A 14,151-nucleotide genomic window follows, 5' to 3' on the forward strand; every position below is an offset into this window, starting at 1 on the left:
TCCAAACCTGAGTGACTCTTCGTTTCTAACCAAATTAATACAGCCTGTTAACAGACACAGAGGAAAAGTAACATCATAGTCCTGAAAAACTACTACTGGTGAAGTACGAGAACCGGAGGACGAAATGTCTGAATTCATGTCAGTTTTTCTGTATTGTTAACTTCAAACCAAAAGGAGCACACTGTCATAATGCTCTTTTTCCTTCCTTTCTCTATAGTTTCCCTATTTTCTGTGAATATACAGTCATTTTGTTCTATAAACATTTTAACTTTTATCGGACATGTTTGCCTGCAGTTCAAATACAGTTTGTGTAACACTGACTTTGCTTTTGGGCTGCAGGTTAAGAGCAGAGGCTCTCGGTGCGTCCCGGGACTCCAAGGATGAAGGAGGTGATGATGTGAGTAAAACAAATGTCTCGTCCCTTTGCATGCAGATATCAGTGTTATTTCTTCATCACCACTAGTGTAATGAAGATCTCACACAGCAGAAAAATACTTGTAACTACATATTTTTTGTTGTTTGGTTGATGTGTAAAAAGTATTTTAATACATTAAAACATGACATAACTACTGTCAGAATACTGCACACTGCCAGTAAATCTGTGTTTTCAGACCTTGTGTATATATTAATAAATGGCTCTTGTGTGGTCAGTTTTCATCACCCATGCAGGACGGCGACATGACGATGACGCAGCGGCGGCGGTTCACCCGGGTGGAGATGGCCCGCGTGCTGATGGAGAGGAATCAGTACAAAGAGAGGCTGATGGAGCTGCAGGAGGCCGTGCGGTGGACGGAGATGATCAGGTAGACGAAAGAAAGCTTTAAACTAGAGATGAAGAACTTGGATGACCACTGGACGGGTCGGGAACGGTTGCTGCATTTAAACTCAACATTTTTTGTCTGTTTTGGTTTTGCCTTCTGTTTCTTTGACTCACACCTCTCTTTCCTCTCAGGGCGTCCAGGGAGAGTCCTCAAATCCAAGAGAAAAAGAAGTCCACCATCTGGCAATTGTGAGATTCTGCTTTTATTTAACCTTTTTTACTACAGTACAAGTTTACTGATACCCTGAATTTATGAACCGGTGAAATATCAAAAGTAAAACCTCTTTTTTTTTTCTTCTCCATCCACCAGCTTTGCACGTCTCTTCAGCACATCGTCCAGCCCTCCGCCTGTGAAGCGGCCGTACTACAGCGTCAACATCCACTACAAGTCGCCTTCACCCGCTGGTTTCTCTCAGCGACGCAGCCACACCATGTGTCAGATCTCCACCTCCAACCGCACGCTGGAGTTCTTCCCCGAAGAGTGAGCAGCAACCAGCTACATACCGTCACTAAACCTACCACCACTCCTCACTAAACCTCCGTCCTTCACTTCCTCTCACTCTGCTTTGGTCTGAACGCCTGCTCGCTTGCTCGCTTTAAAAGCAGCTTGGAGAGTAGAGAGCTTCCAGCATGTTAAACATTACACATAGAGTAGTTTTGAACCTCTCAAATATACATAAAACACTTAAATACAAAACTCGCATACAGACACAAATACTCAACACTTTAAAAATCTTTCATGATTCTCACTTTAGGGTGAGAAGCTAGAATAAAGCTTAGTTTAATTTGTGCTGATAACAACCGCTGTTGCTTTGTTTTCTTTCTCTCCTCTTCCTCTTTTCCTCGCTGCTGGCTGGCCAGGCTGCTAACGCTTCGCTTTCTTCTCTTCCTTCCCTTCCCTTCCCTTCCCTCCCGTTGCTTCCAGACTGGCCAGTAACAGTGTTGCGTCTCTCCTCAGTGACTCGGCACTGTTGGCCCGCCGAGAACAGCGACGTGAACAGTACCGGCAGGTCCGCGAGCACATGCGCCGCGATGACGGGATCATGCAGGCGTGTGGCTGGAGTGTGCCGTCTCGCTTCAAACAGGTACACACACACACACACACACACACACACAACCTCGTCCTACATGGTCAGCGACCTCCCTGAAACTCCACTTACACAACAAAAACACACAAATAAATGAGTTTGTATGAAAATGTTAAGTTACTGACAGGACAGGTGAAAACCTCTGGACTCAAGTGATTTCAAGCTTGTGAAATGATGACGTAATTTGGCTGTTTATATCTCTTTGTAAACAAATCCATGAGGTATTTAAGTTTGTTTGAAACAGGTAGGTCAAGCACAAACATTTAAACAGGTGGCTCTAACTCTGGTCTCCCACAGAATGGAGTTCAGACGGACAGCGCTCAGGACAGCGCGCTGAAGAGACCTCAGGCAAGTGAGACCGACAGAGTTCCAGCATGACTTCCCTTCTCTTGAACCTTCCTGAATCCATATCCAGACAGTCTAGACAGCGGACAGAGGACAAACTGTATGATTTTTTTATTGCAACTTTGCTATGAAGTGCTGCTGAACTTATGAAAATCAAGGGACATTTTTCATTTTGAGGCATGATATCACACACACATTTATGACTGCATCTCTCTAATAAACTGTCTTTGAGGAGTTGATTCATCTCATTTTCAGACAAAGTAGTTTTAGCATACAGTATAAATTAACCTGAATGAACAGTGGCAGCTACCTGTATTTCTGGGACCCTTGTTTTGTGTATTGCATGACATCCCATCAGGTTATTTCCAGTGCAGCTACAGTAGAGTTTAATAGCAAAATAATCTCACATAAAGATCATATTTTGGCGCCACAATCAAAGAGTTTTCTTTTATTTTGTAACAGGATAATTCACTACTTTGATTGTCTCCTTACCTCTTATCACCGCCTGCTTTTAGACAAATGTCGAGAAAGAGGACAACCGCATGAAGAACGTCCCGGTCCCGGTGTACTGTCGTCCTCTGGTGGAGAAGGACCCTAACAGGAAGGTGAGGCGTTCAGGCGATGTGAACCGCTGTAGCTCTACTCAAACATGTGTTATGATTGTTAGTTCACTTGAATGTTATGCAGAATGATTTATGTGCAGTTTGACGCTAGAAGGATTTAATATCCATCAGGGAAAGTTTCTCTGCTCACCTTAAATCTCAGTTTAACACGTGTAACTACAAGCATGATTCATGATATTACAACTAGTCTGGAAGCCGATAATGTTCCAATGTGTGTTAAGGAACTCAGGTAGTGGGACTGTGGGAGGGGGAAGCGTCTCGATGAGACTTCATGCTTGATGTCTCACCTGTAGGAACAAAGCATGGTCCTTCCTCCTGAACCAAAATGACTAACATCATTTTAAAAAGGGCACTGTAGCATTTAAGTGACTCAAGTGTTCAGGTGGCCCCTCAATCTCAATCACAACTTTTCTATTATGCGTACGTGTGTGCTCTTGTAGTTGTGGTGTGCAGCTGGGGTGGACCTGACAGGATGGAGGGCCAGCAGCCAGGAGCTGGTACCAGCCAAAGCACCGTCGGGCGGCAGCGACCCCCTCCACGCTGATGAGAACGGAGCTGGCAAGAAGAGCAGCCACAGCTCCCCAGAGAAGAGGAAGGTAGAAACCCACTTTAGGACATTTAGTAGTTTTATTACTACTTAAGAGTGTAGTTCAAAACTAACGTTGCACACTCAACTAGAATCATACATGTGGAAAAAATCATATTCACATATTATGAACCACGTCTGTCCTGTTTCTATATAGTCGTCATTGTGTTAAAACCCTGTTGTCTCCTCTATCCACCCAGTCAAAGGAGCTCCAGGAGACGGACACCATGAACAGTCGAGTGTGGATCCTCACCAGCACCCACTCTGCCAGCAAGGTGGTCATCATCGATGCCAACCAGCCGGGCTCACTGGTCGACCAGTTCAACGTGTGCAACGCTCACGTGCTCTGCATCTCCAGTGTTCCAGGTGAGCGGGAAGGTAGTTGTTAAACCCCCCAGACTCGCATTTCTCTACACCTGGTATGTTGAAGGGTGTGAATTGTATAAAAAAAAATGCTAATTGTCATTAGAAAACAAGACAATACCGAGAGGACAGGGTCTGTCAAAGCTGTTGTTGTTATTGTGTGTGTGTGTACAAACACAAAGGCGTGTGAATGTGTGCATTTGTATCCAGCTGGCAGCGAGAGCGACTATCCAGCAGGAGAGATCGTGTTGGATCCAGGCGACGGAGGAGCAGGAGTTGGAGGGGACGACCCCGGCAGTGTGGAGGGCATGTTGGCTGGTATCACTCTCGTCGGCTGTGCCACCAACTGCAACGTTGCCCGAAGCAACTGCTCCTCACGCACTGACACGCCTATAATGGACAAAGGACAAGGTAGGCTCATCCTCAATTATTATCAGTATAGAAAGGTGTCAAGTCAACCAGCTTGTCTGTCTATTTTAATGATTGTGTGCTTCAGCTCCCACCGCTCCCACCATGAATGGGAAGATTCACCCTGCCCAGTCGGCTGAGGAGGCCACGGAGGCCACCGAGGTTCCAGAGTCGACGGCCAGCCACGCAGAGCTGAGATCTGGACCTCCGGGACCGTGTACCGAGCACGTCTTCACCGACCCTCAGCCTCGTCCGTCAGACGCCTCCGACAGGTAGGAGGCCAGAGCCTGTCTGTGTAAAGACCATCAGGGATGTCATGATTAAACGTTTGCCTACGTTTGGTAACTGATAACTTTTAGTACACTAGATCAGCACGTCTGCGGTGAAATATGTGGTCCTTTTGTCCTTTGAAATGATAAGTGTGTATGTCGTCTGTCCGCACAGAAGTGCAGGTCAGTCCAAAGAGGAAACTTCTCAGCCTCCAGAGTCGGAGGACGGAGGTGAAGAGACCAAGAACTACACCAGCGTGGCCCCCACTATGTGGCTCGGGGCCCAGAACGGCTGGTAAGTGAACCATTCAGATCTACTCGTAACTTCCGCTAAAGCCGCACAAAAATCACATATCACAACCATTTCCTTACCCATAAGTTTATATATTTACTGTTTACTTTTGCAATAAAACATCAGTCACACTCTGGATAGGAAGACTCTTTTTGTATCTTCCATCCAGTTAGCACACATAAATATCATGACATGCTTCTTTTGAACTCTATATGCAGTTTGGTTTTGCTCTGGAGTATCTTGCCTCTGTTCTCCCTCAAGGCTCTACGTCCACTCAGCAGTTGGAAACTGGAAGAAGTGCCTCCACTCCATCAAACTCAAAGACTCCGTGCTCAGTCTGGTGTAAGTGGTGCTGACAGTTAAACTCTGTAGTTGTAGTTCGGTCCGTGTGAACTTCTGTAACTGCAGCAGTCTCCTCTCTGATTGCAGACATGTGAAAGGTCGCGTGCTGGTTGCCCTCGCTGACGGGACCCTCGCCATATTCCATAGATCAGAGGGTATTTGGATTTTACATGAATGCAACTAGTGACTGTTGTTACGGGCAATAAAAGATAATTATAACTTTATTGTGGTGTTTTTGTCAACAGATGGCCAGTGGGATTTGTCCAACTACCACCTCATGGACCTCGGTCGGCCTCATCACTCAATCCGCTGCATGGCTGTAGTACACGATAAGGTTTGGTGCGGCTACAAGAACAAGATCCACGTAATCCAGCCCAAGAGCATGCAGATCGAGGTGAGTTAAGAATCCACCGTCACGTCATCCTGCTTAAAAATGACACCGACAATAACGTAAAACTGTAATAATGAGTTCTTCCACTCAACACGTCATTCTTTCACGGCTCTCTAGAAGTCCTTCGACGCACACCCTCGCAGGGAGAGTCAGGTGCGGCAGCTAGCGTGGATCGGCGATGGTGTTTGGGTGTCAATCCGGCTAGACTCGACACTGCGTCTCTACCATGCGCACACACACCAGCACCTCCAGGATGTGGACATTGAGCCATACGTCAGCAAGATGCTGGGTGAGAATCCGTGGACACTTGTTGGTGTTGTTTTCTCACCGACATGCAGCCGGCTCTGTTCTCCATTCACTCTGGTTGTAATTCACAGGCACTGGCAAGCTGGGCTTCTCTTTTGTGCGAATCACAGCACTTCTGATTGGTGGAAATCGTCTCTGGGTAGGAACTGGAAACGGCGTGATCATCTCCATCCCACTGACAGAGAGTGAGTTTAATTTACACGGCTCACAACAAGTGACTCGCAACAAAACGTGTGTCATGAGCTTTGTTTCAAATACAGATAGAAACGGTGAAAGCAGTGCCCGTGTAGTGGCAGAGGAAGGGAAGCTACAAGCACAACATTTGAGGAGTGATCAGCAGTGATTAGCAGTCTCATCGAAACATTAAGCTTTCAGTGGTCTTAAAATCTTCATGAGACAGTGTTGGTTACCTCTGCTGAGGAGGTTATTTTGTGGTAAGATGTGTTTTTCCGTCTGGATGTTACTAATCTCACGATATTGGGATTTTTTGGTGTTGATCTGAATACAGCAGCACCATCATGTGGTCACATTATGGATTAAAACCGCTAAACCATGAGATGTAGAGAACATTGTTTTCCTGGATTCCTCAGTTCCATACAAAAAGGCCGTGACTTTACTATTTATTTATTTTTTCAGATCTTAAATTCAGCTAATGTGCTGACCTTCAGACACTGCAGAAACTAACAGCAGCTCACATGTTATCAGATTGTATCATTCGGTAGTTATACGGATCAGAAAGGAGGTAACTTTCCCCACATACTGCGCTGCTGTTTATCTGTGTTCCTCTTCAACTCCCTCAACTTTCTTTCCACCTTCTGTTTTCCTGCCTCTCCTCAGTGGCTTCTCCTCTTTCACAGACAGTCTTGGTCATAACTGTTACTGTCCTCTTTCTCCTCTGCTCTCCCCACTCCTCTTCTTCTTCCTCCTCCTTTGCCTCCGCCTCCTGTAGCGGTGGTCCTTCACCGGGGACAGCTCCTTGGTTTGAGGGGTAAGTGGGAGCGCTCCCTCCCTCCTGCTGTTGTGATCTACCTTTTCTTGCCCGGTCAAACCTTAATGTCCCCTCCAACGGTGTCTGCAGAGTAAAGCTACCTGTTTCGTTATGCTTACTTAAATGTGAACACCATTGAATATCAGGCACACAGTTAGTCCTTTTTGAGCTGTGAACAAAGTCACCAAACGTATTCTGTGTGCAATTATTTGTCTTTTTACTGCAGCAGGGCTTTTACTCATTGGTTGCTTTGCATGTTATTATTCATTGTGCTTCTACTGCATCAATGACTAAAATATATGTTTGTGTGTACCAGATCCATTGCATGCTAAATATATGCTGTAGGTGTCTCAAATCTATTTTTTTGTAATATTCTAATATCACTTCTCATTTTCAGTTGATCTGTGGAAATATATGGATCTTGTGGGTGTTTATTATTATTTATTTTTTTTACCTGTGTCATGCTACCGAATATGATTTGCTATTAAAAACTCTTGGTTGGTTAGTGTTTCACTCCCGGGTTCTTCATCCCTCAGCCAATAAGGTGTCTCCTACATCGTCCAGTGGAGTGATCCACGTGTACGGTGACGACGGCTCTGAGAAGAGCAGCACCGGCAGCTTCATCCCCTACTGCTCCATGGCACAAGCCCAGCTCTGTTTTCATGGACACCGCGATGCTGTCAAGTTCTTCGTCTCTGTACCCGGTAAGCACAAAGCCCGTCTCTGTCTGTAACTGACCACATTCACTCTTTTTCGACATATACTATGACATTATTTTGAGACAAAAAAAGTTTTATCGCCGTAACTCAAGTAATCACATGAGATTGTCACACAAATATCTGTTAAAATGATGAAGTGATGACATTTTGGACAAATCGGATGTAAACGGTAACTTGGCATTTTTCTTCTGTGTGACAGGCAATGTTCTGGCCACACTGAACGGCAGTGTGCTGGACAGTCCGTCGGAGGGTGAGGGGTCAACAGCGCCCCAAGAGACGGAGGCCCAGAGTGTTCACAACGTGTTGGTGCTGAGTGGAGGAGAGGGCTACATCGACTTCCGTATAGGTTAGCATATTTCCTGATGTTTTATACAAATGCAAGCCTGTATGTTGTAATGTTGTTTAGAAAAATACATTAAAATATTATCCGCACAATAAAGTTAAGTGTTCCTTGTAATGATCACAGCGCTTACATCTTCTGTCTACGTGTTTTCCTCAGGAGACGGAGAGGACGATGAGACGGAGGAAGGCGACACTGGTGGAACTTCGCAGATCAAACCTGCTTTGTGTAAAGCTGAGCGAAGCCACATCATCGTCTGGCAGGTGTCTTACATACCTGAGTGACACCTGGATTTGCTTTAACCCCCACACCCACTCATCTCCTTTAAAAAAATCTCTTCCTGCCCCCAAAAGCTTCCAGCCACCCACACCTTGTAATTATCCCTGGCCATGTAAAAGTCCCCTCTTGGCTCTGAAAACGACCCTTAAAGCCATGTATCGTCCCTTGTAACTATTATATCCCCTCCTGCCCCGTCCCCTTGTAACTTTAATGCCTTGTAAGTACCTCCTCTGATCTAGTGACCTGCCTGCCATCCTGTTTCTGTCCCACCCAGGGCATTGTAACTATCTTCATGAGCCTTGTAACCCAGCCTCATAACTACCTCCCTCCTCTGTATCGCTCTTATATTCACCCTGTAAGCACACTGTATCTCTTCCCATATTTACCTCGATTGACCTGCATCTGCCCCAGAGTTACTCCTCTTCTTCCTCCACTTAGTTTGTCGGCTGTGAGGCCTCCAGCTCATCTTATTGCAAAGCCCAGAGCCCCAACATTATTGTACCAATAACAAAAAGAATCAAGAACACAGGTGCAGAAATAAGAATGAAAACACTGACTTGCATTTCCACCAGAAATCAGATTTTTCTAACCGCTTATCAGCAATCCATGATTGTTAATGCCGTCGTATGTTTAAATGGATTTAACGGATGAGGTGTTCACGGATCGACAGTCTTTGACGGTGTGTGAGAGTGGAAACAAATCCAAGGAGACGGCGTACAGAAGTCTTGTTGTGGCTTTAACATTGTAGTGTATAGCGAACGGGTTTACAACGGCATGGAACGAATGGAAAGTCTAAATTTAGTTTGGGCTTTTTTGGCTGTTACCCTCAAATATTTTGCATCTAATCTTGTCTATTTAAAGAAGCTCGATTAATGATTTTCTACCCTGATGAAAACAAAAACCCTCATGAAGATGTAATGACTTTGTGTGCGGTAAAGACAGGAAACATCTGGTGCCTGATGTGAATCAAAGAGTCATGTGAACAATTGGAAAACCAGTGGAAGGGGTTTTGTTTAATGGTTCGGTCCGAGACTCATATCTCTCATCTGACTGGCTGTTGATCAGACGGTTCGTTGTAAAGCAGGTGAACAGTGATGTGTTGTCATTATGTGTACAGGGATTATTGTAAAAGTCCAGACACACTGAAGCCCATCCTCTTTGTTCAGTATGAACTTCATGCATTGATCTCTATCTGTGTGGATTAAATATTAAACATATTTGTGTGCTGAAAAAAACCTACAGTTGTGTCTTACTTTACAAAACACAAACAAAACATATTAAAAAGGATTTCCTGACCAGATTTATTGTTTGACAATTCATACAGCATCATGGGATTTTAGAAAAGCACAAATTACAATTTTATAGAACAAAATAAACGAGCCCTTGGAATCTCCACGAAAACCTGTTGAGCATCTTATTTTAAAACGTCTACCCTTTACGTTCAAGTGTTCCTGTGAAGTGATCCGTTTCACACCCTGACAGGATTAATATTTAAAAGTGCAGGAAACTGGACCGTGTGTGTAGAAAGGCAATAATGGTGTTAGTCGATTGCTCTCAATGGAAGTACGATTACAGGAGAAACGTGTATATTTTGACGGATCTTTCACCATAACAAGAAAAAACATTTGTGTGCAAAACACATTGAGGTGGTAAACAATGGCTGTTATGTAACTTAAAATACTTTGCACAGCACATCACCTGAATAGTCATGGGTATTAAAGCTTCCTGTAGAAATGAACCTTCAGGGTTTATTTAAATGCAGCCGTTCCCTGATGTGTGATCCCTCGATGATCATGAACTACAAGCTTATTGCTTGAAAACTGTAAACAAGCTTCTGGACTAAAAGACTACAATGAAAACTAACAGAAGCACACCATGTTACTGATAAAGGTATTGCTCACCTCAGTTCAGAGAGATAAAAAAATACATTTTATTAAAAAGAAAATCCAGGGAACAATTGCATCTCTACAAGATATTAAAGCCAAAGACGACTATCTGAGGTGTGATCCGTCTTGTAATGACATCAGGATGGAGGACACGCAGCTGGTGTGGACCGTCAGTCGTAGATCCAGTGGCTGCTGCTGTCCTCCCAGCAGTGAAGCTCGTCCTGTCTAAACCACAGAGAGATTTCCTTCTGGGCGCTCAGCACCGAGTCGCTGCCGTGGATCACGTTCCTGCAGCACATGACCGTTTTATGAACCATTATAGTTATACTTTTTCGGCATACTATCATGTATACTATACTATGACTTTTTTACACACTCATGGAGTGGGGCTCTTGAATATAATGCTGCCACCATACATTTTATTGGTCGCAACTGTTTTTTTCTACTATGACAAGTAAAAATGCCTCCTGTAAATAAAGGCCTCACATTTTCCCTCAGAGGAGAAGTGAACTATCAGGTGATCCTACCTGCCCACTTCCACACAGAAATCCCCTCGGATGGTTCCAGGCAGCGAGTCAGCAGGTTTGGTCTCTCCCAGCATCTTACGTGCAGTCTTGACTACGTCCGAACCCTCCCACACCTGAACAAACACAGGAACGTACATGACTACAGCATGCAGAAACAAAGATATCCTGTACACCATGACTTATTATGCGAGTTATGAGCAAAAACCAAACACCCTCTGAACACGTGTACAGTATGTGGGAGAATGTCACCATTACTACGATTGGTCCAGAGCTCATGTAGCTCATCAGTCCCTGGAAGAAGGGCTTACTCCTCAGGTCCCAGTAGTGTTTCCTCAGAACATCCTCAGACGCCTGACCACACACAAGACAGACACGTATTCAACTAAAATATAAAACTACTTTGGTAAATATTGTCTCAAGAGAAGATAAAAGGCCTACATCCCAAATACCTGCACCAGTTTGAGGCCGACCAGTTTGAAGCCTCTCTTCTCAAAGCGATGCAGGATTTCTCCCACCAGTTTACGCTGCACGCCATCTGGTTTAACGGCAATAAAGGTGCGCTCGTTCACACCGGCCCAGCCTAGAGGATCAGGAATAACACACGACAACGATGAAGGTAAAATCAACAAGTGTTTACCGTGAACAACGATGGCCACCACTCACAACCTAGAGCAGCGTGCATGCGTCTGGGTACAGACTGGAGGAAGCAGCATCGTTCACGCACACAAGTTTTGACTTCACAAAAGCTACATGCAGCTCCAGAAATGTCTGTTATTTGTTAGTTTTAGGAGTGATTATTAGATTCACAAATATCACTTTCAGGTCTCTCGCTGTGACCTTTTTCTCGGCACCATTGCAGTGCAAAAAAAAATAAAAATGAAGAGAAATTTTCATTTTCAACGTATTTCACAGTGCCGAGGATGACGCTGCTGGTAGTGAGACTAAGTAGCCGCTATGAGCACGTTATACATACATTAGTAAACTAAAGTTAACCAACTGTAGATCGACCCACACAGTTAATCATCTAACTCCAAAGCCGAGCGACTCTAACGTTACACACAATAAGTTACAACACCTGTGTAGAAGTTACTGAACTGTTCGTGACACCATTGATTCAACGGTTAACTCCTTCTTCTAGCTAGAGCCGAGGCGAACGTTAGCATATCCTGCTCACACAGACCGGAAACGGTGAAAGTCAAACTTCAACAATAGTGAATGACACGCGGAGTACAAACGGATTCAACACCAACCTGAAGTTAAGAAGTGAGAGAATATGGACAAAATCAGGCAGATCATTGTCGCTGGTTGGACGGAGTGACATCACACTGGAAGGACTAGGAGGGAGGGATGAAGACGCGCGCACCCACGTTTCGGAATGCTTCCCAAAGCGCGTGACCGTGGAAGTTCATTTCCGCCGGTTGAACAAAAAGTTAGAAATTATAAATTTATATGGTGGAAGAAAATAAAGAACACTACTCAGGACTATTTTAAATGTTAGTGTAATATAATATTCAGTTATTCTGGCAGATTATATTTCTTCTCAAATTGTGATTATGATAAAACCAATATGACATAAAAGCAGCATCTAATCAAGCAAAATAACATATTAAACTTTAGCCTGCGTGGTCAATGGTGGAGTCTTCTGCTACTTCTTTCTCTGATAGTATAAAAAAAAAAGTGATTTCAAGGTGTCAAAGTATGAGGCACGGTGCACCCAGTCATGTTTAATGTGCTGTAATCACCTTAGTGAAGTGCTCTGTGAGGTAGTCTATAACGCATCACCAAAAAAAACAATGATAGCAGCAATATTTTATCTTAAATTTAATATTTACCACATTGCACAGATACATATCACACTCTGAGAGAGGCCAGCTTCAGAGAAGTCATTTGAGTCCAGGACATATCGGGACATTGAGGTGATTCCAGTGTACTCGCACAGAAGAAGTTACAGCTTCCATCGACACTGATTTTGTCCAAAACATCCCAAGAATTTCCTCTTCAGAACCACGAGCATCACACCGCTGTCCCCTCCGTCCTCTGCGTCTCTTGCTCCTGCCTGCGGAAATAGTCTTTGTTGAGCAGGACGTCCCTCTTTAGAGGCAAGACCGGCTCCTCGGCCACTACGCTGCCCACTGCCTTCTTGTGCTGGGCCAGCAGCATGGCGCGGAGCAGAGGAGGGTAAGGGACGTAGCGCACGGGCAGCTCGGGGAGTGGCTCAAAGTCCTTCATCTGCTGCTCCATGCGTTTAGGAACCAGGCGCCAGTCGTGGTACATCACCTTGTCCAGCTCCTTGACCTCGCTCTCCTGTTTTCCTGCAAAGCACAAAAATGCAACAAGCTGTTTGTTTGAGTGCAACATCAAAGGGTGACATCACATCAGTGTCCTCAACGGTGGTTACAGTTTAATTTAAGTCAAATAAACGGGGTACAATCTTACCTTTGAGGGTGAGGATCCCCCATGCTTTGCCATGATCCATGTTCTAGAAAACACAGGAATCAGGTGTTACACGTGTATCCTAACAGACCTCATGACAAACTAAACTGCGCTCACTTCTACACTTGGGATGACAACATGCAGACCAGAATCTTGGATGTGGCCCTTTCTCACCTCAGCGGTGTAGTCCACCTTGACCTTAGTGATCTGCCAGTAGCTGGGCTCGGTGTGCTCCTCCAGCCAGGACTTGCGGGTGAAGAGGCGGCCCATTCCGAACAGCCTCATGCCCGCCAGCAGGGAGAAGAGGCGACTCTCCCTGCGGACATCCTGCCAGGCCAGCACGGGCAGCATCTTCCCCGTGTGAGGCCGCTTCATCGTCTCGTAGTCCAGGGCGTATTTTTGGGACTCCCGCGGCCGGGACTTCAGCTCTCGGTACGCCCGGATCTTCCGAGCCATTTCTGCGATGAGACGAAGTCGCCTTTTCTTCACCATGACTGCCTGACGTGCAGCAGCTCGCGTTACTCCACAATACTCCCGGATAAACACCGGTTAACGTTTGTCCTGCAGGAGGGTAAAGTGAGTTATTTACGTCTGAGCGGAGCAGCTCTTTAAACTCAGATATCAGCCATTAAAAGTACCTGAACGTCCCTGACGAGAAGCACCAGCGCAACTTGACCTCCGCAAGCAAAGCACACAACTTCCGCTCATTTGGTCCGACAGCGGAAAGTTCCCCTGTAAACTGTCACTGCACATTTTAGGTCCGCATTAGTCAAATCAAGTAGAAGACCTCTCAGTTAGCACATGATGGAATAATATAATAAGTGTTAATTCATAAGACAATAATGGGTATTAATAAAGATTGTCTGCACACATTCTAAATAAATACATATTATACCTAATCAGTGTTCAGTCATCTTTTTACTGGTGGTCTTTACCTTTGTACAGATTTGGATCTTTTTTCTTCAAATATTTAAAATGTATATGGACTACAGGTGGGATTTTGGGGGACTCGTTAAGGAAAGTGTGTTTATAACTGTTTAAAGAACTTTCTGAGCATTTCCATGTTAATCTGAAACTGAAAAGTTTTCTCGTTTTGTTTTATTTTGACCACGATAGAAGTTGTTATTTATTTCACTTTAAGAAATG

General features: G+C 44.7%; 3 protein-coding genes across 3 annotated transcripts in view; 1 reads left to right on the top strand and 2 right to left on the bottom strand.

Moving 5' to 3' along the window:
- Positions 1–9,629, top strand: part of mapk8ip3 (mitogen-activated protein kinase 8 interacting protein 3) — a 25,766-nt gene extending 16,137 nt beyond the window's left edge. The window contains exons 13-33 of the mRNA XM_076086244.1: positions 340–397; positions 652–803; positions 953–1,009; positions 1,131–1,301; positions 1,779–1,905; positions 2,206–2,256; positions 2,769–2,858; positions 3,317–3,472; positions 3,663–3,828; positions 4,036–4,236; positions 4,322–4,505; positions 4,678–4,797; positions 5,056–5,136; positions 5,224–5,291; positions 5,382–5,530; positions 5,645–5,816; positions 5,905–6,018; positions 6,783–6,821; positions 7,358–7,525; positions 7,740–7,886; positions 8,040–9,629. Of these exons, the coding sequence (XP_075942359.1) occupies positions 340–397; positions 652–803; positions 953–1,009; positions 1,131–1,301; positions 1,779–1,905; positions 2,206–2,256; positions 2,769–2,858; positions 3,317–3,472; positions 3,663–3,828; positions 4,036–4,236; positions 4,322–4,505; positions 4,678–4,797; positions 5,056–5,136; positions 5,224–5,291; positions 5,382–5,530; positions 5,645–5,816; positions 5,905–6,018; positions 6,783–6,821; positions 7,358–7,525; positions 7,740–7,886; positions 8,040–8,164 (2,596 nt within the window). The 3' untranslated portion in view covers positions 8,165–9,629. The remainder of the gene's footprint in view (positions 1–339; positions 398–651; positions 804–952; positions 1,010–1,130; positions 1,302–1,778; positions 1,906–2,205; positions 2,257–2,768; positions 2,859–3,316; positions 3,473–3,662; positions 3,829–4,035; positions 4,237–4,321; positions 4,506–4,677; positions 4,798–5,055; positions 5,137–5,223; positions 5,292–5,381; positions 5,531–5,644; positions 5,817–5,904; positions 6,019–6,782; positions 6,822–7,357; positions 7,526–7,739; positions 7,887–8,039) is intronic.
- On the bottom strand, positions 9,437–11,962 carry nme3 (NME/NM23 nucleoside diphosphate kinase 3). Its single transcript, XM_076086255.1, has 5 exons — positions 11,823–11,962; positions 11,022–11,152; positions 10,822–10,923; positions 10,573–10,685; positions 9,437–10,333 (listed from the first exon to the last, which is right to left on the bottom strand). The coding sequence occupies exons 1-5, from the start codon at positions 11,866–11,868 to the stop codon at positions 10,216–10,218; spliced, it is 510 nt and encodes a 169-aa protein (XP_075942370.1). The 5' UTR covers positions 11,869–11,962; the 3' UTR covers positions 9,437–10,215.
- A 418-nt stretch (positions 11,963–12,380) lies between these two features.
- mrps34 (mitochondrial ribosomal protein S34) lies at positions 12,381–13,756 on the bottom strand. Its single transcript, XM_076081036.1, has 4 exons — positions 13,644–13,756; positions 13,180–13,566; positions 13,009–13,051; positions 12,381–12,884 (listed from the first exon to the last, which is right to left on the bottom strand). The coding sequence occupies exons 2-4, from the start codon at positions 13,495–13,497 to the stop codon at positions 12,586–12,588; spliced, it is 660 nt and encodes a 219-aa protein (XP_075937151.1). The 5' UTR covers positions 13,498–13,566; positions 13,644–13,756; the 3' UTR covers positions 12,381–12,585.
- Between the last annotated feature and the right edge of the window lie 395 nt (positions 13,757–14,151).

This window comes from Anarhichas minor, unplaced genomic scaffold, assembly GCF_050575085.1.
Source record: "Anarhichas minor isolate MPS153535 unplaced genomic scaffold, ASM5057508v1 ptg000007l, whole genome shotgun sequence".
In the NCBI taxonomy this organism is placed as follows: Eukaryota; Metazoa; Chordata; class Actinopteri; order Perciformes; family Anarhichadidae; genus Anarhichas; species Anarhichas minor.